The sequence below is a fragment of the Astyanax mexicanus genome, chromosome 1 (genome assembly GCF_023375975.1).
Source record: "Astyanax mexicanus isolate ESR-SI-001 chromosome 1, AstMex3_surface, whole genome shotgun sequence".
NCBI lineage: Eukaryota > Metazoa > Chordata > Actinopteri > Characiformes > Acestrorhamphidae > Astyanax > Astyanax mexicanus.
In genome coordinates, this window is record NC_064408.1 from 56,868,801 (window position 1) to 56,893,872 (window position 25,072).

General features: G+C 38.0%; 1 protein-coding gene across 1 annotated transcript in view; it reads left to right on the top strand.

The window, feature by feature from the left end:
* The first annotated feature begins 1,000 nt into the window (after positions 1 to 1,000).
* Positions 1,001 to 25,072, top strand: part of itpkb (inositol-trisphosphate 3-kinase B) — a 28,598-nt gene continuing 4,526 nt past the window's right edge. Inside the window, exons 1-6 of the mRNA XM_007239124.3 lie at positions 1,001 to 1,581; positions 3,340 to 4,554; positions 19,606 to 19,705; positions 19,932 to 20,145; positions 22,272 to 22,476; positions 23,934 to 24,035. Of these exons, the coding sequence (XP_007239186.2) occupies positions 3,529 to 4,554; positions 19,606 to 19,705; positions 19,932 to 20,145; positions 22,272 to 22,476; positions 23,934 to 24,035 (1,647 nt within the window). The 5' untranslated portion in view covers positions 1,001 to 1,581; positions 3,340 to 3,528. The remainder of the gene's footprint in view (positions 1,582 to 3,339; positions 4,555 to 19,605; positions 19,706 to 19,931; positions 20,146 to 22,271; positions 22,477 to 23,933; positions 24,036 to 25,072) is intronic.

The following is a 25,072-nucleotide window of genomic DNA, read 5'->3' on the forward strand; positions in this document are numbered from 1 at the left end:
TTAAGCTGTTTTTTGCTTTATCTATTCCTTATGTCGTGCTCATCAAAATGTGTTGTACTGATTATCTCTTGAACTGTCTTACCCTCTAAAACATTTAGGCTTTAGGCAATTGCCTCGGTCATTACATGCAAAAGTGTTGAACATGTTGTCATAATCTCAGGCATAATGTATACATTTCTATAAAACTTTGTTGGTAAAATCCTGGTCTTACAATGGCTGAAGCTGGTCGCTGGGTGCAGCCAAATATTGGAAGAACAACTGTGTCTTTGATCATTCAAAAGCATTACAAGGGAATGCTGCCAAACAGTTGTCTGTCTTTCCTGAATTTCTGTAATTTTTTTGTCAACAAATTGCAGTGCAAACAATGCAGTAAAAGAATATTACTCAAACATTTTGATTACAGTCCAATTTCTTGCTGTGAGTCTCCCAGGAGTTTTGTGTAAGTTTGTACACAAGTTTTAATGCAGTTTTAATTTATTTGATTTTAATCAAAAGCTTGTTTCCACCAAAATATACTTACACTATACACTGTTGACAACATGACTAAGTATTTTGACTGCCTTGTTCAGAGGCAATGACACACAGACTAGGCATTCTGATGGCACTGACTAGTTGATTGACATAAATATTTGTCCGAGTGAGTTACATGCTTTTGCAGGTATTTTGTTGAGTTTTGCTGTTTGCACTAACTGTTTTGAGAAATGCACTTGTTGTGATGCCAATCATGATGTGAGAAATGTACCAAATCGACTGAGAAAAACTGTAACAGGGGTTTACTACATTTAGTGAAATAAATTATACAATACATGCACTATAACATCACAGTAACATGCTGGAATTCAAAATATACATTAAAATACTTTAATGTATATATATATATACTTTAAAGGGAGATAGAGAGAATGAGAGAGTAAGAGAGACAGAGAGAAAGAATAAGAGAGAGAGAGAGTAAGAGAGAGAGAGAAAGAAAGAGACGGGGGAGAGCAAGAGAGAGAGAGAAAGAGAGAGAGAAGGGGCGAGAGTAAGAGTGAGAGAGAAAGTGAAAGAATAAGAGAGAGACAGAGTTAGAGAGAGAGAAAAAGAATGAGAGAGAGAGAGTAAGAGAGAGTAAGTGAAAGAGAGTAAGAGAGAGAAAGAATAAGAGAGAGAGAGAAAATAAGAGAGAGTAAGAGAGAGAGAGAGAGAGAATGAGAAAGAGTAAGAGAGAGAGAGTGAAAGAATAAGAGAGAGAGTAAGAGAGAGAAAGAGAATGAGAGATGAGAGAGAGTAAAAGGATAAGAGAGAGAGAGAGAGAGAGAGAGAGAGACTGATCTGTATTCACAGCGACTGGCAGCTCAACTTCCTTCCTGTCTTTCTTTGTACGTCGTTAACCAAACAGCCGAGCTCTCGAAGCGAGCTGGAGAGGAGAGTTTCGACCCATCTGCTGGATTACTGCGGACCTAGAGCGAGTTAAAGTTCGCGAGTTAGTGCTGAGACTGGACTTTACTGCGGGAGGACTGTGTGTGGTGGTTTATTTGTGCACAGGGAGGACCGGGCTGGAGACGGATATTAACCTGAACTTCCACTCGAGTCAGAAACGAGGTGAGTCAGAGTCAGTGCTGTAACACTGGTGTGTGTGTGTGTGTGTGTGTGTGTGTGTGTGAGGAGAGTTTGTGGGGTTTAAGGAAGAGGAGTGTTCGGGGCGATATTGTTGTCCCACAGGTAAGAAGAAGAAGAAGAAAAGCTTACTCTTCAGTCCTCTCTCGAGCAAGAGACGAGAGTTTGGGAAGATACATGAGCTTATAGATGCGTTATAACGACGCAGCAGTGGTTCAACACCCAGTGCGTAATGTAACTAGAGTCATAACATCTGTGAAGCTCAGCATGAGCTACAGGCACGCGGATTAAACCCGTATTAAAAGCAGCCTGTAGACTCGAGTGTGTGTGTGTCGAGCTCAGTGTCTACCATTAGACTTTCATAACCCTTAAATAAATTACACTATGTGTCTAAACTTTGACTCACAGTGTTCTAAAAGCATGAAGTCTTGTCTTTATCTGAGCGCCTTCAGTCATGTTTCTCAGACTGGTAACAGTAAGACCTCCGAGTTGGGTGTCACCACGTGTCTTGTTGCCTCTGTTTTACTCATTTTGCTGAGCAGTGCATAGAGCAAAGCCCCTGCACATTTCCACAGAGCTAGTTTAACTTTATGTACAGTTCCTAAGTGCCAGGCTATAGGAGTTTAATTGCTGTGTAAATGTACTACAATATGATGACACACCCATACTGAGGTTAGTCAGAGTAGTCCTGCATTATTATAAAATCAGACACCAAATTTAGTACCTATCAGTAGTAATTATCACTGTGTGATATGTGATGACCAGTTTAAGGGTATGAAAATGTTAACAAATAAGTATATTGTTGCTATATATTTGCTGTAAACACAAAGAAACAGTAACTATGCAGATAGTAGGTTTTTGCATGATAGTAGATATGTTTAGCAATAAACCACTGTTTATGCATTGTTAATATTTTAATAAAGGGTTACTTTGCATTGAAACAGACAATTACTACAGCACACTACAACTACTACAACTACTACAACTACTACTACTACAGTACAGTACAAGCACTACAGACTTGTTGTCAGTTTGCTGACTGTCTTTTTCATTTGAAGTTCCCTGAAAACAGTTGCATAAGGCAGGTCAGCTATTATGATTGATGTATGAAATAATAAAGCATGTTCAAGAGTATAAGATTTTGTGCTGAGGCTACAATGCCAGTTTCACTATTTAAAAAAAAATCTTCACAAACTCACACTTTAGTGTATGCTGGGCCTGTTCTGTCCCATTACATGAGATCGAATGAAATAGAAAAAGACTCCACATGCTTCTTGTGATTCAGAATTTAAAAAGTGTCAGTTAATCAAATTTTAAATGTACTGTTTAAACATAATCTCTCAATGTCCTTGCATTCTTTTCCCATAAATGGAAACTAATAGAACTAAAAGGTTCCACTTGGCTCATTTCTACTCTAAACCACAAATTTTTAACATCAGGAGAGCTGGGGCCTTGCCATTTTCTGAATCTGTTAGTCAAGATCATTGTTGTACATCTTGCTTGAGGAAAGTATAGACTTAGTATCACTTTTAGTTTCATTAAATTAATAATGGCAGTATGTTAGTTTAATATTATATAGGCTATTAAACATTTTTCTATGGCTGTATTAATCTTTGTTTTTTGTTATTTTTCATTTATAAGACTTTAGCGAATGACTTCATTTCTTGAAGTTAGTTTTACTATTTAATAAAAATGCAACCTTTCGGTCTGCAAAAATTTTAACCACTTTCTTTTTCTTTATAGCATCTTACTTGGGCATGGAGGGGTAATGGCCATGACTGAATATACAGTGAATAAATGAAGCATGAGGGCTTGGGTCACCGTTTTTTTTTTTCCTAACCATGACCTCATGATGAGTGGCTGCAGAGGCCAGTGCAGTGTCGATGACGAGGTCTAAATGGGAGCATATATGGACAGAGTCAGCCTGCAACTATGGCTGCTTATGCCCTGAACAACTTGATCATGATGAACGCGAATAACCTGACTGATAAAAGCAGTCCTCGTACTGGGAGGCCTGTGCTGCCGGTGCCAAACCGCTCCACCTCCTGCACCGGTGGTCCTTGCAGCCCTGGTAGCTTGAGTCCTGGCTCAACTGGAACTTCATTTGTCTTTCCTCCAATGATTGGTTCCAGTAGCTCCAGGGCATACCACTCATCAGACCAGCTAGGAGTAAGCGTGAGTACCCGGGTGCGGCGACTGAGCGGTTCTGGTCCAGAAGATGACCAGGAGGAGACAGAGAGACGCGCTGCTCAGCAGCTCCAGCGTTGTCGCGAACTCCAGAACGTGGAAGTGAACAAGAAAGTAGACTTATTTGAGCATATTTCTGCACAGGCTCAGAGCAGGGACACTCAGCGGAGCCCACGTCTTTCAAGGAGACCCAGCCCAAATCGTGGCCCCTTACTTCAGTCTGATAAGCCAAACCTTCTGGAAAACTTTGCAGGGATCCCCAAGGAGCTGCAGAATGGGAAAAATTGTCGCGTGCCAGAGGCAAGCCTAGAAGAAAATGATGCAAGCTACTCAGATGCGGAAGTGAGTGGTCTGAGGGGCATCAAATTGGAGGAAACTTGGAACAGAGGTGACAGCCCTGTCAGTAGCCTCTCCAGTACCTCACAAGGGACTAGTAATGACTTAACCGCCCCTGAGCAATTAGAGACATGGACCCAGACCTGCTCAACTGAGGTTAAGGCTGAGCTAATGGAAGCACAGTCTAAAGAGGTGGAGGGAAGCTGCCTTGAGGTAGCCCCAATACCTGCAGTCATAGTGACTGACCATGGCATGGAGGCCTGTGGGGAGGGCCATGAGCCTGAGGTCAGCCCGAGGCCTTCTCGAGCCCAACGGAAACTCTCTTCCTCATCAGCCTCATCCACAGGCTTCTCCTCCTCTTGGGAAGAATCAGAGGACGACATTTCCAGTGACCCTGAGCGCACACCAGCCTTCTTGCAGACCCAGCAGAAAGCGGTAAGTCTAAATCTTATGTTTTGTTGCAGTGCAACAACTAAACAAGGAAGGTGTAATTATATCACTTAATTTCCCAACTGCAGAAGTACTCCCCTTTTTTTGTTCTGTGTTGATATTACTTTTATTTTCCACGTTAAAAGTAGCGTGTTGATTAAAATGGGCCTTGCTTCAGTGCATTGCTTCTGTAGTTAAGCTTTGCTGTTTGTGTGTAGTCAGTATTCTCCTTGAGTAATGCTTGACATTCTCACATACAAAGGTACTTCTGTGTCCTGCTGTCAGACCGTGGGGACTTTTCTCCCTGATTTTAGCTAGCCGCCCTTTAAGTAAAGCACAAAGGCAGATCCAGGAACAAATAGCTCAGTACAAGGGACCTGGGAATCATGTAACTTATTTCATGTATATATAGTAGTGTTTTTTTAAAGTAGCTGTTGTTTTCAGCATTTGATTTGATTCTGTAATGTGAGCTGTATTGGTATGTTTGCTCGGATGTTAAAAATGTTAATTTCCTTAATAAATATTTGAAGTTTTCATTTTGGGCCGCAAATAATTAATTAATATCACCCCTCACAGTTCTGTGTGAATGTGAATTGTGAATCAGTTGGTAAAAAAACTAAACACAAAATAAATAATGTGATAATGTGGTTAACATTTTTAATATATATTACATTTGCAGTTACCATAATTTTTTGCACTGTAAGGCGCCATTATAATCTGATGCGCCTTATGTATGAATTTATCAGACAGGTTTTAAGTAGCATTAGCCACTCCGCTGAAATACAGCATTATAGTTAAGTTCTATAGTTTAGTTCTCCATCATCAAAACGCGAGACTCTTTTGCCGTTCAGAGGTGAGTATTATCGGCCTGTAGCCTGCTGCTAACTACTGTAGCCTTCCTATTTACCATGTTAAAACAAGCTATGTGGGATGAACCACTAGCTAATATCACCCTGGCTTTCCGGAAAACTCAGGGTTCCTCAGTTTATGTCTGGCTTGTCTTAGTGGAAATCAGTGGAAATCTAAGCATACTGTAGATAAAACAAATAAACAGTTTATGTGTAGATTAACATCCAGCGCTTGTTAGACTTTAAAAATAATGCGACTCATAATCTGGTGCGCCTTGTGTATAAAAATAGTCCAGGAAATAGACATTCATTGCGCCTTATCAATCCGGTGCACCTTATAGTGCGAAAAATGCAGAAATAATCTAAATCTGGATGCAGAGCTGAACTGGAATAACAGACAAAGCTGCTGTGTGTCGTATGAACAAAGCATGTTGTAAGCAGAGTCATGGTTGCTGTAGTTGAGGAAAACCTTAAAAAAATTGTCCTTAATCTGTTAAATCACACATAAGGAAGCATTTTGGCTTCCCTGTAACACATAGGGGTAAAGCTGTTACAGTATGTAGGCAAAGTGCCATATGAGAACAGCTTCACCCAGGATGTCAGAGATCAAACTGGGAGCCAAGACTTAACAGCTTCTTACCAATGACATTTAAGCAACACCTTTCTACAGAAGCAGGCTAACTGCTGCAGATATGGTGCTGTACTTCACTGTGGAAAACAAGGGTTTATAAACACGTGAATGTGTTTGTGCCATCAGCAGCCAGTGTCTCAGAGAGCACAATTGCTCTTGCTCTCTCTAGCTGGATAGACGGTGTGCTGTCTCCGCATTCTAGCGTAGTGTTGGACTGTTAGCCGATATTTCAGATCCGTGTTGCCGCTCTTTCCTCAGAGTGCACTGGCTATACAGTGATGCTAGTTGAGCGGCAGGTTAAAAAGAAGCAGTGGCTGACTTCACATGTAACAGAGGAGGCATGTGGTAGTTTTACCTTCCTAGAGAGGAGAGCATTGGTAGTGATGAGGGGAGTCCTAGTGAAATAATTGGCCTTTAAAAGTGGGGAGAAAATCATGAATAAAAATAGAAATAATTTTTTTTAAAGAAAATCAATGCTAACAGAAATATATTCTTTTAACACTTATACTGTGAAAAATAACATGACAGTAAATGCGATCAAAAAAGTTCAGGTATGCCTCACTGGGGGAATCTGTGGTCTTCATGCATGTTGCTGCTGTCTCAGAGAGTTCTGTTTAGTGATTTTTATCACATGGCCCTTTAACCACATCATGAGCAGTGGAATAATGTGGCCCAACACACCACGTCCGTTGACTGCCAGCAGGCCTAACATGGGGGGTTTGTTTCACATAAACAAAAACAAAAACCCTTTTTTGCTATTTTTTGCTCTGCTGCTCATAATCTGCAGTGTATATGCTGAGTGCCCACAAGCCCAAGGTCATTCAGTCGTCTGTAATTCATGTTAATTTACACAGAATTTGTATATTACCTCTGACACTGTGTAGATGGAGAATAAATGACTAAGGAACACTAAAGTCCTAAAGATGAGAATGTTTAGCTTTTCACATCAGAGCTTTTGCTTGTTTGTTCAATAATCATAATTTTCTTACTTGTAAAGAATTCCTAATTTTATGAAAAAAGGCATTAAAATATTATATTTGTGAAAGTGCAGCTTATGTTTTTGCTGTTAGAATCCTTTGTGATTGAGCAGATCATGGTGGAATTTCATGGAATGTTTTAAGAATGTTTAAAAAAACAATCTTTGAATGACAATCTTCTTCCTTCTGCATAGCCTTGCTAGCATTTGCATGGGAATTTGAAACAGTTCAGCTTAATCTTCCTGTTTCCACACTCCGAGTTGGAGCATTTATCTCTTTATGTGTGGTCATACTATTCTTAGAATTATGTTAGTGTATTTTTCATATTCAGGCAGTTCCACATATCTGGAGAAAAATATAAAAATAAAGATGACTAAGTAATAATTGTACTGCATAGTTAGCATCTGAAAGCTTTTAATGTGCTTGAGTGACTTGGCTCCTTTAGAACAGGCAGCATCAATTATTTTCAGATATAATTCTCCACAGCCTCATTGCCACAGCTAAAATGAGTCTATTTCCAGTAGCAGCACATAGTTCTGTGTGTGTTACAAACTTTGCCATCTTTCTCCTGGAAATGATACTTTAAGCTTTTGAAAATTATAGCTTATTTTTAATAAATGTTGCATATTGCTTGTTGACTAATAATTATCTCTGTGTACATGGCCGTTGACACTGTGGTTTTGGTGGGCTGTTCTGGGGCTTCGGAAAATTAAGTGGCGCTAACTTGGTGTTATCAGTGGTTTTGCTTAAATGAGTGACCCATAAAAGTTTCCACTGGGTTTGACTTTACACCTGTTTTAGGTTTATGTTGTGGACAACTATTTCATAATTATCTTGAGGGTACGATTCTTGTCAAAGCACCCCTTTTTAAACATTTCGGAGCTGTTTTATGCATAATGAGCAATCTAAGTGATGGTTGTGGAAGGAAAATTGGTGGTATCAGTGGTTTTAGTCAAACAAGTTAAAAACCTAAACCTAAAAAAAAATCCACTGGGTTTGACTTTGAGATCAGTATGTGATTACATCTGTAATGCTTTATAAGCCACTTAAAGGTCGTAGGATGTAAATAGATTGATCTAGTCAAGTGCAAATAAAGCAGCCCAATTCTGTGTGAAATCCATGGAAAGCATATAGTAGTAAACCTTGCCTTCAGGGAGGAGTCACTTTAAATGCGATTTAAATGTGCATTTTACTTCCTCTTTCGAAGCCATTGGAATTTGTTCTATGTATTTGCTGAAACTAAGAGGTGAGAGTATGAGACTAGATGAGTAAATAAGGTGGTGGTTGTTGTTAGTTTTGGTAATTCAGGATTCCACGTGGATGGGTTTTACTGTATTTCATTTACAGTTACTTGAGATACTTGAGATGTCCATCATTTTTGGACTTTGGAACAAAATGGGGCTTCAGTCAAGGATTTTTACACATTTGTGTTCATCCTTTATATGGCGTGACCCTCTGTGAGAAAGAGGACATTTTCTAGGGTTTGATTTTGAATAAAATGACCATGGCTCTTAGTGGCGTGTCCAGGGTGTGAGGGATGACCATTGTCACACAGTATAATGAGATCATACACTCATATGCAAAAGTTTGGGTACCCCGGTCAATTTACATGTCTACATATTAGGCAAATCTTTTTCATTTGATGAAACAAGAGCTTTTCTCCAGTGATAAGGGATTCTGCTGAGCTACTAAGAATGTTTTTTTTTTTACTTTTTTACTCTGCAGATTACATTTTGCTGTCACTATTCTCACTAAAGCCAAACTTAAGGTAGTTGTATTTTTTTTTTCTCATATCATATTAGTTTATGTTAAAGTTTAACAAATAGTGGACCCTCTGGCTCTATATCATGGACCCCTAGGCTTGAGAACAATGGTTGTAGAAGATCTGTGAACCACTGCCCTAAAGCATTAACATAATGACAGTAAGAAACAAAACAATTAATTTGATTATTATATAATGTTATATAACTTAAGATTGTTATTTTGCACATGCATTGGCATCAGAAATAGAGGAAGTGTTCACAGTCTTCACATTAATAAAAGTACTAAAATCACACTGTTACTCTGTTACAAGTGAAGGTCCTTTACTGAGAAGTCCAGTTTAATTGTGAATGCATCACTATGAAAAACATATAAAACACATATAAGCCTTCAATAAAGAAAAAGATTTATATTAGTTTAAATTATTAAATTACAGTTATAATTGTAGAAGCAGAAAGTATTGTAGTTGGATTGTGGTAGAGCACTTTGTAACCTGTGTTCAGATAAGCTTTATTATGAATTAATCTGCTGATTATTAACACAAATTAAATATGATATTTAAATGGTAGAGCGAGCATTACATACGACAGTCAATTAACAATCTTAACATGCTCTTTCACGCAGGCCTGTGCCGTGTTTATGGCCGTGGCACAGAGCTCTGGCTCTCTGGCAGTAGCAGATGAAGGTCAAAGTGAAAATTTCTGTATTTTTATGATCAGAAATTGCAGAGCAATCACAGAGCAACTCAATGTCCTAAATGCTCTTTTTTGTCAATAAGTATTCAGCCCAGCAATAATAAGGAATAATAATGTGGTAATAAAAGAAATGTCCACAGTCTGTGGATTTTTATACCATGGTGTACCATGAAACAGTACAGCAAAAATCAAAGGTCTGTTTGAAGATCAGTGGCCTTGAACAGAGGTGCTGAACATATTTTCTTGTGGTATCTTATAATAACATGCCTTGAGGATAGACTTACCCTTATTTGTTAAATTCCCTGTAATTAAAAGGGAAATTCATTGTGATGAAAATACTTAGTTAGCTGTCTAATGGTGTTTGCTGCAGGGATTTATTTGAGACTGAGTTTGCTGGTTGTACATTCTACAGACAGCTATGGCAAACTTTTATCACAATGTTGAGTTAAGATTAAATTCGTAACCAGATTTAATTAGTTAACCTTACTTTAAAAAAAGCATACAAACTGATTGTCACAAAATAAAGGTCACCAAGTATAACGTAAAAGGCTCGGCTCATGAAACAAGACTACATGAAATGATCCATGCAGTCTCCCTGACTTTCCTCAGCTTTCATAATATGGTCAACAGTCCTGGCTGGAGCAGGACACTGAACACTTCTACTGGGCATGCTGGGCAGTCGTTTATACTACAGCTTTAGGGGTGATGTTACAGGCTACAGATAATCTGTGATCAACTAAACACAAAATAAATCATGTTTTTTTTTTTATTATTTTTATATACAGTGCTAGGAAAAGGTGTTTGCATTTCTTTTGTTTTGTTTTTTATCATACTTTTTTCAGATTAACACATTTAAGTGCCAGCCAAATATGAACTGAGTAAATATAAAAATCAGTTTTTAATGATAATTTTATTTATTAAGAAAAAAAATCTATTCAAACCAATTTAGCCTTGTGTACCTAATACCTTGATTGTGCCGCCCATGGCAGCAACAATCATTCCATTCTCTTTCAGGAATTTGTGCTAGAGAATTCATGGTTTAATCAATTACAGCATTTGTTTTGGTTCTAAAGCAGCTCCAGACCACCACACTACCACCACCATGTTTTACATTGAGTATGATGTTCTTTTTCTGAAATAATTTGTTAGATTTACCCCAGATGTAACGGTACACACACCTTCCAAAAAGTTCCACTTTTGTCCCATCAGTCCACCGAATATTTACCCATCAAGATGTTTGTCGGCAAATGAAAGTTTGGCCAAATGTTCTTTTTGTTTAGCAGTGTTTTTACCTTGAAACTCTCCCCTGATGCTATTTTCACTTTTCGTCTTTTTCTTATTACTGAATCATACCTTAACTGTTGTTTTATGCCCTAGAAAGGTTCACCAGTGTTGTACTTGTTTTTCTCTATTTGTGAATAATAGCTCTCACTGTGGTCCCAAGGCCTAATAAGTAACTTTGAATGACTCTGTAACCTTTTCTATAGATTTTAATTACTTGGTTTTCTGACCTGTTCTTGAACCCCTTCAGATCGGGCAATAATGTGTTGCTTTTTAAGATATTTTATCTGCTTTATGTTGTCAGACAGGTTCTGTTTAAGTGATTTCTTGATTCTACAGGTCTGGCAGTAATCAGGCCTGGTTGTGGTTAGTAGTGAAACTGTGAAAATATGTGATTAAGTATAGTTCATTAATGGGGGCAAATACTTTTTCACAGACGGACCGGTTTGTTTGGATATTTTTTCCCTTAATAAATAAATCATTATTTAAAAACTGCAAAGCTAAGTTACCTAATATTTATCTGAAATTAAAGTTTGTATGAATAAAGCATGTGTGCAGTTTGCTAGCAACATCATGTTTGCTGCAGTAAAGGAAAAACTGTATTGGCCTTACTGTAACATTTACTGATGTACAGTGTGAGAAAACTGTTGTATGTAGGCACTGTGGCCCAAGAAAGCCACATGAGCACAGTAACACATTTACAGTGGCATCACCTTAGTGTGTCAGAAATCAAACCAGGAGATAATACTCATCAACATCTTACTCACGGCATGTAATAGTGGGATATGCTACAAAGACTTTGCCAAACCTTTATGAAGAAGAAACGATCAAAATAATCAATTAATTATATATGGCATCATTTGTTGCCCTAACCACAGACGAATAGAAAGACAGAGCAGTGAAAAAGCAATGTAAATGTGACTGCTCACAGCAGATTGGGAGTAGTGAAGTTGACTTTACATGTCTGAACTAAAAAAAGAAGTAGGTTTATTTTTTACTCCCTGTAAGAATTGCTGATATTTTGGTGTTGAACCATTGAACACAGAGTGAACAGAGAGTTTAGTTTAGTGGTGAAATAAGCAGACTGTGCAAGAGCGCAGTATGAGTATATGACCCGTCATGTTATAAGCATGCCTTCAGTAATGATGTGAGAAGAGCCTATGGTGTGTGTGTGTGTTTCTGTTTGTGTTGGCCAGTATTTTGCAAAAAAAGGTACAGGCTTTTGGTTATATGTTGTAACAAGTATCAGTCATAACTCAGATGAATGGATGGTCCTCACTGTCAGCTTGTAGGCTGCAAATGTTTTGTTTGTTTTGCTGCTTCACAGACCCAATAAATGGCTAATAATGGACTACTAATGCTAAAAGCTTGTAAAATATTTAGTGAATTTTCCTAAAGAATGTTGGAACAAGTTTCAGTGAATATGAGCTCAGTTACTGCTTCTTAGAGAGCTGGAATACCCCTCTGTGTTCTGTGTGTAAAAAAAGTGTTGCATGATGTGTTTTCTTTTCTTTTTATGAACAGGAACAGGCTTAGTGACTAAGCATTAGTGTTGTAGTAGTTGCTTTCACTCCTACTTTTTTGTCTTAGGTGCAAGACATGTACTCTTTCCTGTCTCAGTCCTTGTGATAGCTTGCATGTTGTAAGAAGCACATGTCTAGGCCTGCTCCTGTGAGCTGCAGCCAGCAAGGAGTGGGAGGATACTGTGAGGATTGAGTAGCGAGTAAGTTAAGGGTTTCTGTAAATGTGCTCAATGTCATCATCAACTATGACTGCAGCAGTATGAAAACTCTGGGAGTGTGTATGTAGTTGTGCCTGCTTATGTCTTTTTTCCAGAAATTATTGCAGTGACTTATGGCAAGATAGGTAAACCCCAGAACTGAATGGCTGGATTCCTGCACAGTTGTGTGCTTTTCTCATCCAAGCACACCTGATTCAACTCAACAGTTAATTACCAAGTATAACAGAGTGTAAGAGCAGGCAAATCAGCAAACTGTGCTGGACTCCTGCCTTTGCTTTTTTTCTAAGTTTTTGAGAGCCTCCCTAGGCTAGGGAAATCCTGCCTTTTGAAAAAAAATCACGAGTGGTATTTTCTAGTAAGCACTGTAAACTCTTGTAGGTGCTTTAGAGGTGCTAGGGCTGGCAGTACCGTGTTTGTCAGATCTGAAAATCTTTGAATGGCTGAGATATTTAGCCTAAGTGCAGGATAATTACACTAACCCTGACTTTTGGAAGTCATGCAGCAAGTTTTGTACACCATCACCCACCCAGAAAAGAATGACAGGGCTGCAGCTTGTTTTTGTTGGAGGATCTGAGAACTACAAGCAATGGAAAATGTAACACCCCTGTGGTTGACGGTTGCTTAGCAACCAGCTGACGTCAAGGCATGCCTGCTTCAAACAGCTGGGCTTCTTTGCTGCAGCAGCTCTGCTGGAAAGAGCCGTTTCAAATGCAACAGACAGGAAGTTCACCGGCCTTGTTCTTTTTTTTTCTTTTCTCAAGGTTTTTTTTTCTTGAGTGGTACACCCCATTGCTGTGCACAACAGGGGATAGCCACGAAAGGAAATTACCATCCGATACTAATGAGCTGCTGTTTACTCGCGAGAACTAAAAAGCATGAGCCTTTTTCATACACCCTTAGACCTTTGGGGATTTTTCTCCCACGTGAGGTGCATGTTTATGCACTTCGCTTTGTCTTTGTCAGGACTTTTGGGTTCTTCTGACTTCAACTCCTTCAAGCAGCCCTTTACTTATAAACACTAATTACATATAGATAATAATACAGCTACAACAGAATCACAAGCATTTGCAACAATTGCTCCTAGTTTGTTTTGGAGTAAAAGCTAATTAGACAAAGAGTGAATCAAAAGCAATCACTTGCCAACCACTCATCCATAGTTTAACTCTAAGCCTCTAACTCTAAGCCTATTCAGCCACTGCTAGCAAAATTTTGAGTAAATACTAACATGGCATATACTAACAGTACAGATCATGCTGCTTGCGATTAGCAGCTAAGAGAGCATAATTGGACTTGCTATCTCATGAGAAGGTAGACGGGGCATTCTGGTGCTACTGTAAGCAGCTTTTTTGTAATGTTTTTGTGTTCCCCATTAATGCTGTCTAATTCAGCATGTTATTTTACTTTGATGTAGATAAAGCTGTTAGTAAATTTTGTGGGAAACCTAGGACAACCACATATCTAAGCTAACATCAGATACAATCAAATACTGTGGAAAAAGGGTCTGTCTTTAATGCATATGGTTAAAAGAATTGGTTTTTGCTTTGTAAAATTAATTTACCAGTTTGGCAATGTCAGACTGAAATATGCACTGAAAGTAACAATCAGTAGAAAGCGAAATGTTTAGACAAAATTATAATATCTCAAAAGATCAAGCAGTCAAATCAGGACTCAGTGGGGGAGCATGTTGCCTTTGGCCAGACAGAGAAGAAGTTGTCTAATTTCTTGTGGTCAAGCACCTTGTCTCAGCAAAGATCTCTATCTTTTTGACGCATCAGTCGCAGATGTGGAAAGTTCTGTCACCAAGCCCAGCGCTTTCCTGTCTTAACCGAGAGGTTCCTCTCGAGGGGTTAAAAGCCACTTCCTTCCCCAGCAGCACTCAGTGGAAACTTTGACAACGCCAACGACGGCAAAGGGGGACTCTGTGAAACAGCGGCATCCCTTTCCTCATGCTCAGTTTAGCCTGGCCAGCCTTTATCAGAACAATAGCAATACCCTACACTGCCAAATGCTCTCCCCATGATATGGCGGTGCTTCTTCCGGTTGCCGGAAGAAAACTAGAAAACTAAAAGGAATATGCAGTGACTTGGAGTGTAAGGAAATTTATATATATATATATATATATATATATAAATATATGACTTGGAGTGTAAGGAAATTTATATATATATACATATATATATATATATATATATATATATATACATATATATATATATATATATATATATGTATATATATATATAAATTTCCTTACAGTTTTTTTTTTATTTTTAAAAACAGTATAGATATTTAATTATTAGTAAACATGATTGGTAAATTGTTGTCAGACTCTGGTTAATTAATTACTATGTTTAAACCCCAACCACTAGATAGCAGTGCTGTAATTTTTGTGATGCTTTCGTGGTTTCCCAACAGGCAGACAGTATGAATGTATTGCACACATTTTGCTTTATTGTTGAGGGCTGTGTTAAGCGTCTTACTCGTTCTGAGACGTGACCTGTTGAACTGGTTTTCTTGTAAGGAATCCGGAACACATTGCTGAGATGCGATTAAAAGCAGTTTGTCAGTGCACCCCATCAAGATGAACTGGCCTATTGCTGCCACATGCAAGCTTTCACTCTCGGCTTGTACTAGCGTCTCCCAGCACAGGCGTCGGAAACATTTGCGGTTTCAAGACAATGCTTGCTCATAAAAACAGAAGGTGGTTGCTCACCTTTAGTTCTCGTTTTGACCCAATACTAGTTGCGTATGTATTTTGTTATTGCTTGTAAGATAGTAAAATATGTTTATCCTTTTCTAACAAACATATACAATTTTAACATCCATCTTAGATCAGTTGTAGAAAGTTGAACTTTTGAACTGACAGTAGGCTGATATTCTCCTCAGAGCAAGGCACAACAGCCATGCAAATTATAATCTTACATGCAAATGGGAGATCCTTCCCCATTGTAAACTAGACAGAATCAAGCTGTTCTGTTTAGAGAGGCCAGAGTAAACAACAGTAAATCAATATTTTGCATAGGACCTCAGGAAAAAAGGGTTGATTGTTATTCTGTGATTTTCAGTCATGAAGATTCAGACATCATGCCAGAAGACTGCTATATAATAATATAATAATATATAATATAAATAAATTCACCACTAAAGTGCCTTATGAATTCCATTATTGAGGCAAATACTTGCACTTCTTGGATGTTGAAGTTGGACTTAACAGTAGTTAAGGCTAGTTTTGTTATAGGAAAAGGAAGATAATGACCAGTCATTTGTCACTTGCAGTTTTAAGGTAAAAAAAAGTAAATTTATCATGAGTTGGCCAAAGGAAAAGGAAAACTGGTTATCAAATAAATATGCTCTGTGCTGTTAAATTGAGGATATGACCTTACCTCTGAAAAAAAATAGAAAATCTCACGTTTTCATCTTTTATCTGCTCTATCGTCTGTTCACATTGTCTGCAAAAAGCAGAGACAGAGCAGTCATCACACAACCTGACTTATTAGTTTATACTTTATACTTTATATTGATTTGCTGTTTGTGAGTGGCAGAGGCTTTTGTAATGAGGAAGATCAGTGTACTACTGACCTGATATTGTTCTAGCCACTCTCCTGTAAGCCTCTGGTCCAACTTTTCTTGTGGTGAGTCTGAAGAACCCTCAAATTTGCATGGGTTAATGCTTGGGTCAGCAACCAAAGAGGTTTCCATATGGTTCCAGAGCAAGCGCGTGCCTCTCTTCTTCATTTGCGTAACCTGCTTTTTTTCCAAAATACATTCATGCAAAGAAACAAATGAGAAGAACCCATTGCCCTGCCCTTTTGTTCCATGAAGTCCTGACCAGTATCATTCTTCTATGCATCACACATACTTCACTGTTGGCACCATGTCAGCGGTGGCCTCATATGTCTGGAGTCTTTTTCTTCCTGCATTAAGTTTTCTTGCCACATCAATCATCCTGATCACCAGAGAATTTCAGGTAATAACACTGGCCTTTAACTTTATTGTCTCAGGAGATTATAAGAAGTTTTGTCCAGTTTTATTTTGATCAGCTCCTGGACTAATGAAGCTAGAAAATATAATGTGCATTTTCTTATATGTTACTTGTAAAATAGGTGCTTTCTTGTTCATAAAATCTTATCCACATAGGGCTGTTCAAGCTGTTCAAGTGCAGGTGTGATTTAGGTATTGTTTTGCACAAGAGGCACCCTTTTCTAGTCTATCATGAGTTTTTTTTTGTGTCAAAAGGCTTTCCCCACACACCATGGCTGAATCCCAGGGGGCACTGAGTTTCCACTACGTGCTCTGCAGGGTTGAACTTACTTGAGGGGTTGTGTACGCAGAGTGCAAAGGAAAAACTAAAATGATGGCATGCATACAGAATAAGAGTCAAACTACTTTAATATGTCATTAGGAAAGGAAATCGCTGCTCTCTGTTTTGGAGCAGAGCAACGGAGCTCTCAACATTTTGTGCCATTTAAAATATAAACTACATGCATAATTGGAGTCCTGCTCATTATTTGTTTCTTCTGAAACCAATTGTATTAAAAAGAGCTTATTATGCGTATGTCTACTGTCCAGGCATGGGAATAGATTTTACAGCATTGCTGTTAGGTTTTGATAGTGTTCAGCAAGTTCATGAGGTCAGGATGGTGGATGATCACCACCTCACTGAAAAATTTAACTCTGACAATCCAGAGAAAACAGTTCCACTGCTTTACAGCTCAATGTTAGGGGATTTATACCCATCTATCCTATGTCTTGCAGTAGGCACAGTGCCAGTATTTTCATGTTTATGTGTTGAAGAGATGCAATTGGCCATACTTCTCTACAGGGACTGTATGTGTAGTTTTACACACCTGTGTCAAGCATGAAAACTTAAAGCAGCTACATTTGGACATATAGAGTATATTCAAAAGACTTTTTAAAAGATTATTTTAACTTTGCTACCTATATCTATGAAATAGACATGAACAAATGTACTCACTTTAGCAATTCTACACTCACTTCTACATTGCTGTCACTTTTCTCAAAAATATCCATAAATTAAATTCACATAAAAAGACTCTATCCACAATCCAAAATAATATAGAGAACATACTTTATAATTATATCAATAATTATGTCAGATTTTAGTGTGAGTAGGTTAGTAGTGTCTGCTGGTGTAAATAAATCAAACATGTCTTGGCTGATGATTTGTTGGGAGGTGATCAATAATGTTTAGTTTTTATTGTCTTATTATCAAACCAGTTTTAATTAAAAAAACACAATAAAATATAGGTTATTGCAGTATGCTTTCTAATGTGGCAAATTATATCACTACCACCAGAATGAGATGCTCTGTACTCGAACATCTGGCTTACTAAAGTCTTGAAAATGTACTTACATCACTATAATATATGGTGCTGTAACCATCCAGTTTGTTTTTGTATTGTGCTCTGTATTAGAAGATTTAGTTTGTAGAAATTAGTAGGGATTTCATTTTATACACTGGAACTTTGAATATTAGTCAACTAGAAATATAGGGTGTTTAATAAGTCAAGCATGATACTTGTTTTTATGTATAAAATGGATGGTGAACAGACTTAAATATTTTGCTTTAGTTGTCACTACGGATCATAGTCCTTTGGAAACAAGAATGGACACAAGTGTAGCCTCAGTTTGTCCCCTACTTGGACATCTCCTCTGTGGGAGCTGATATAGACTTCTAAATTTTCTCCAGTCACTAAGGGAACCACATCTCCAGTCCACCATAGAGACTTTGAGCCCTATCGTACACCCTGTGTAAGGCGCATTGCGATGCTCTTTGCTATTTTATACCCTGACAACAGTCAATTTTCGCGCCTTGCACCGGCACTGTTAACATATCATTAGAATTCAGGAATGAATCTACACTGATGCGGGTGGTAGTCTGGAAATGGTCTGGAAAACAGGGGTGCACCACTGAATTAAAATGAACCTAGACAATAGTCAATCATCAGAGTCTATTCCTATAGGTGCGCCATGTGCACTGCACGCCAACCTTGCAGAATACAAACCCAACTATACCTCAACAATAAACAGAATAAAGAATAAAATAACATTGCTGTTTCCTTAAATGAGCTGCTAAATAAACAAGTCAGTATTCTGTGCTGAGACACACAAAGTGCTGCACTGTTATCATAAGAATGTGCAGAGCGCACCTGTCTCCTAAAGGGAATGACTACTGGCACGCTGATTTATTTCATGGTTTATTTCACTTTACGCCCAAACACACCCATGAATAATTAAGATAATTATGTTATACATGTCGTTTGTGCATTTTAATCTGTGCAAGGTGTATTTTTTGCACCCTCACGATACCAAAGACACACTGACACGCTCTAAATCCAGCTGCACGATACACAATTTAATGCTGCACTATAGATCCCATTATGAATCAGTCCGAGTTCCAAGAAAAAAAAATTACTTATCACAACTCCTGATCATAGTGAAACATGGCATGTTTGCCGCCTGTAAATCAGAGCTGGGAAAACAAGACCTAACATGTAATGCAGGCATTTTGTGTGGAAGCTTCAGTGTAATTAGATTTACCAAAAAGGTAAAGTCACAAAAGTCAGATTGGACTGGGTACAGCCGTCTTTGCACCAGTGAGTACCCTGATGTTTTTTTCCGTGACAGACAACAGCAAATTCTAGAACCAACACTGTTCTCTTTTGTCTCCCCCCTTTTCATCGGGCCAAGTGGTTTAAATCTGTGTTTTACAAAATGTCAAAACTTTTGATTATTCTACCAAACACAGAATGAAATGTAAGTATTGTTATGAAAGGCACGTTATGTTGCTTGCCTAGTTGGCCTCTTGTCTTTCTTGTTTTTCATGTTGAAATTGGCAAGCTGATGGGGAGTGGTTAAATAATGGCAGTCAAACAAATTTAATCTTTTTTTGTGTAAGTGCTTTAGGTGTTGGTGTATTCTAATGTATTTACCTCCACCCTAAAAATCTTAAGGAAACCAGGCAGCATAAAGAATTATTTTTATATAAATATTTGTGCAGATACTCTATAGTGTCAAATGTTCATGTACCCTTGTTTTATTCTTATTCTTAAGTCCCAAAAGCTGTATTTCTCATTTACATTTTCTGTGTATCCCTGGACAGCATAAATCATGGAAGAAGATCAAGAACATGGTGCACTGGTCCCCTTTTGTAATGTCCTTCAAAAAGAAGTACCCTTGGATCCAGCTGGCTGGACATGCAGGTAAGCCTTGGCAGTGGCCTAGAAACTGTGTTGTTACATAACGTTTAACAAAACACAGTCAGCTTGATTGAGATTTTCAGCAGTTTTGTATTAAATAAAAGTAGGTAATGTTGTATAACGTAGTAGGGAATGTTCTAGGTGGCTACAAACAATTTATATTGCCATCATTTTCACTATTTTCAGAGAATTTATTTATATATTTTTGACCTTACTGTGCATCTCTCAGGCAGTTTCAAGGCAGGAGCCAACGGTCGCATTCTGAAAAAGCACTGCGAGTGTGAGCAGCGCTGCCTTGACTGGCTAATGAAGGATGTTTTGAGGCCATATGTACCTGCATACCATGGTGACGTGGAGAAGGATGGAGAGAAGTACAACCAGATGGATGACCTGCTGGCCGAGTTTGACATGCCGTGCGTCATGGACTGCAAGATGGGCGTGAGGTGAGTGCCATGCAGAAGTACAACATGTATAACAGTTACTGATTATTTTAAAGGGTCATGGAAACTATATGTCACAACATCTAATAATTGGAGAATTATTGAGAGTTATTGGATTTGAATGTAGGGACCTAGACCTGGCCTTAACAAAGTAATTATTCTGTGCACTTTTACCTCTAGATAGATGTGTGTTACACTACAGGGACATTTGACTCATTTACACACATATTTCCAATATTAGATTAAGTGTCAGATTTTTTTGCAGTTATTAGATTCATTTTTATCATGTTCTTGGCTCCCTCACTACAGGATAAAATAACTGCTTGACAAAGTGGAAGGATAAAGTGTTTTGAATTAGTTTTTAAAAGGGTTACATAAACTATTTTAGTCAAATGTTATTTGGAAACAGATAAATTAACAATTTATTCTTGTTTTAGTCAATTTAGTTTCTAAAATATTTAGTAAAATTTTATTCATGTATGTTTTTACCATATATGTTTGGTTTTACCAAAAATAAACATATAGTTCTTGTTACATTTACATTATGCTGACTTTTTAACGTTTAAAAGTTTTTGTACGCTGCTATTCCAGTACAGATTTCTACCAATGTTATTTACTAGCTTTTAGTAGTCTCGAATTTCATTACCCATGCTTCAACAGCTATGTTCAGAATTTGGGCATTTCTGCCAAAAACAGTTAGGATTAGGACTTAGAAGGGCTGTAATTTATCCCATGTGCTACAATTTGCCACCGGTTCTTGTTAAAGATAATGTTAACCTGCATGTGAAGTACATTGTTTTTTTTTTCAATAAATAGTACTTTAAATGCAACAAGATGTACATATTGTGTTTACATTGAGTTCAAGAGGCATTTGTGGCCAAATGATGCTAAAAATAAACATCAAAGTAAAATAACAAAACAAATGTATAGTTGTTTGTTTGTTTGTTAGCTAACGTTAGCAACATTGTGTGCACAACATGTCTCCATGAATTCAAACCAACATTAGGGTAGATTTTTCAACATATTTTGATAGAAACAAAACTAAAATGCCTCTTTTAATTTCTTTCTTTTTAGTTTTTTTTCTATTTTTGTTACACAATTTTTTTACTGACTTTGCTGATTTCATGGTAACGCAGCTAAGGTTTTTCCATAAAATTGTCTTTTTTTCATTAAATTGTCTTTTTTTCCGTAAATTTGTCTTTTTTTTCATAAAATTGTCTTTTTTCCATAAAATTGTCATGTATTTTATCATAAGAAATTGGTCTTTAACATGTCTTCCTATTTATTAACAACAAAATGATAAATGGTATCCATATTTGGATCTACATTAAGCTATGCATGAATACAGGTACAGGATGGGGCTGCACTGAGCAGCATGAGTCTTTACGCTAAACATTGTGGACACTTACTTTCCTCAGCCTCACACCATCTGGACTGTCCCTGGCACCAACTCTCTTCTGTAGAGAGAGGAAGAGAGATAGAGAGAGGAAGAGGATGAGGGAGCCTATTGTAAATCAAACTCATTGAAATGAAGAAGCACTGCATGTCAGAATGATCAGCTCAGTGCTGAGGAACCTCTTTGTTTTTGGTAGTTCTTTCTTAAACACGCAAACATTTTATCCAATGCAAATTTTAGCTTGCCAGCTTTTCAGGTTTCATCATCACTTATGGAATTTAGTAAACATTAGCTTCTGATAAAAGCTTCTGATGTTTTCCATTGATGAAACGTAGTCTTTGACACTGTGATATTCCTTTACTCTCTTGCTTTTTTGGTTGAAACCTAAATCTCTAGATGAATGCAGAGAGAGCCAGATGGTCAGGATATTAACAGAATATATGCAGACCTGCTTAAAAATTCATGTTCTTCATTTGAACACATTTTTGATTTTGTACCATAGCCAAAAAAATACATCAGATCTAGGAGAGAAAGAGGGTTTTTCTTAATGAAAAAAATAAAATCTGGTCAGTGTATTATCAGAGGGGTGCAGGGAGTTGTTCATTTTTTTCTGTAAAACTTTGGAATTCTCTTACGGTAAAATGTGAATGTAAAGATGAATGTTTAGTTCAGTACTTCATCTGCACTATTAAAACAGAATTTAAGGTCGCATTTTTGCTTTCTGCCACTGCAGGACATATCTGGAAGAGGAGCTGACAAAAGCCAGAAAGAAGCCCAGTCTGAGGAGTGATATGTACCTTAAGATGATTGATGTGGACCCGGATGCACCAACGCAAGAGGAGAAAGATCAAAAGGCAGTCACAAAACCTCGCTATATGCAGTGGCGAGAGACCATCAGCTCCACAGCCACACTGGGCTTCCGCATTGAGGGCATTAAAGTAAGATATCTGGAACTTCTCCATCTGGAAATATTGTAGAACCGTGATGACAATATATGCAATACATGTTAACAGGCATCATGCACCTGGTCCTAAACGTTCTGACAAGTTTTCCTTTATGACAAGTCTCGCTGCAACACTTCCCCTCAGTGATGAAGCATCAATTTACTGCTCCTTACAGAGACGTCTCAACTTCATTACACTAATCCTGTACACTTGAGCATAAAACACAATCGATCTTTATATTTAAAAGTTCTTTTTAGGCAAGGCAACAAGATACACCTATTTTCCTGGGCACAGATGTAATTTGACCCATCTATGCACTGAACACACAAACACACACATGTTGCCCATTGATATTTTAGTGTACTGGCTTTGTGACTTGCACCTCCCTCTATTTAGTTTCTCTTGTAAATGAGTTTCAGAGTGACTCAAAGTGAAATCGAAGGTGAAGTCTCACCTCCAAGACTAATAGTCTGAAGTGGCATGGGAAGAGTGCCATTTCTCGAGAGGACAGGCCCTGCTGAATGTTTCTGTCATGCATTCAGGCTGGTGGTGGCACTTCTATTGAAAGCAACATCAGGTAGTGACAGGGAGCAGTCCTCACAACGCCATGTTGTGTCCAGAACTCTGGCCTACGTCTGCATACAGTGTTTTATTCCATGGAAATAAATGCTTGCAGGGAAATTTCACAAAGAAGGAACACAGCTCGGGAGATCTGGACTAATTGAATCAAACTTGTCTGCAGTGGTTCCAGTGAGTCAGGGTATGAGAGAGGATTAAGGGGACCGTGTTGGGGCTGTAGTTTAGTTTTCCAAAATATGTCTTCATTAAGAAGAGCTTCCCATGTGGTATGTGAATAGGAAAAGACAGACAGTCTCCTCTGTTCAGAGTTTCCACTTGCACACAGCCGGCCAAGAATGGCCATAGAAGGCTAGGACTTACTTCTCTCTCTCCCTCTCTCTGTTGTCATGGTATCAGAGTTTGCCCTCAGAGACTGGTGCGTATTGAAAAGTGTGTGTGAGTTTGGAGAAGAGGCAGCTGTTGTTAGGTCTCTCATTCTGAACTCAGGTTCACGTTTATCAGCCAGTGAAATACAGTCTTGTACTTTATTTACTGTGTCAGCAGCTTATTACAGTATTTATTTTAGTGGAACAAATTGTAGGAACAGAAATTTCGAGATTTAGTTACAAATCCCGCAAAATTTCTAAAATTGTGACTGTATAATTCAAACAAACAATCATTAACAGACTTTTGTTCGCTCATGGGTCATTCATTTTCTCTTGTCTTACAATGAGATTGGTATGTATCTAATATAATAATTGCAATTTTATGTGAAAAAAGAAAATTACTTGTTTGTATGTCTGCTGTTTGTGTAATGTTTTAGCCAGCGTGATCTGATCAAGTATTCTTTTAATAACTCCTCTTTCGCCTGCTATTTTCTTGCTCATCCGCAGAAGGAAGACGGGACAGTAAACAGAGACTTTAAAAAGACCAAGAGTCGAGAGCAAGTGACAGAGGCGTTCCATGACTTTGTCAAAGGAAACGTGAATATCCTGGTGAGTGTATTTTTGTGTGGTAGGGCAAAATGCCAGAGTGGAACTTTCTTGAGGAAGGGCCAAGAAACTGGGGAACACCTTAAAAAACTCCCTCAAGGGTCCCTATGTGTCCTCTGTGTTTTCCTCTAAACTAAAAGAAATAAAGGTTACACAGAAATTTTATGGGAACATGTTTCATATCAACATCTTAATATGTATCTTGAGGCTTATACAAGACATTATGACATTTAGGATATTGGCAGCTATAAGACAGCTTAAGACCTATGATGGAAGACACCATTTCTTTATTGAGGTGAAAGTCAATGTCTTAGGACACGGAAGTAATCTTTTTTTGTGTCAAAGTATACTTAAACAATTTCTTTCAATCAATAATTCAACCTTTATTTTCACTCTGGAATACATTGAGGGTAACCCTCATTTTTAGAGCAGTTGAGCATTTACAACTTAAAGGGACTGGAAATGAAAACTAAAATAAAAAGTATGTAATCAGGTTAAACTAAAACAAGCAAATAAAAAAAAACAAAGGTTTAAGAAAAAAATAAAAAGATAAGTGGACAGGCTTAAAGTGGTCCAATAAAGAGCTCTACACTGATGATCCCTGAGTGCTCCGGTAAGCCAGGGTGATATTAAGTAGCGGTTTGTCGCATGGGTCTAATTTTAACATGGTAAACGCACAGTTTACAGCATGAAAATATTTAACTCTACACGGCAAAAGAGCTAGCGTGTAGCGCAATTAGTGGCTAATGCTTATTCTGCTCCAGCAGTGCTAGCCGGGGTTAGCAGCAGGTTACAGGCCGATAATACTCACCTCTGAATGGCGAAAGAGCTAGCAGTTAGCGGCTAATGCTTGTTCTTGTTACTACTTCATTTGTTAAGTGTGTCTTCAGTCAGATGAACTACTATTATCATGTTTAGTGAACTTACCAGCCAGTACAACTAATCAAAATGAGTTCAGATAATATAACCATGAACATTGGTTTACACAATTAAAAAAGGGTCCCAAAAAACTTTTTAAAATTGATGCATGTGCTGAGACC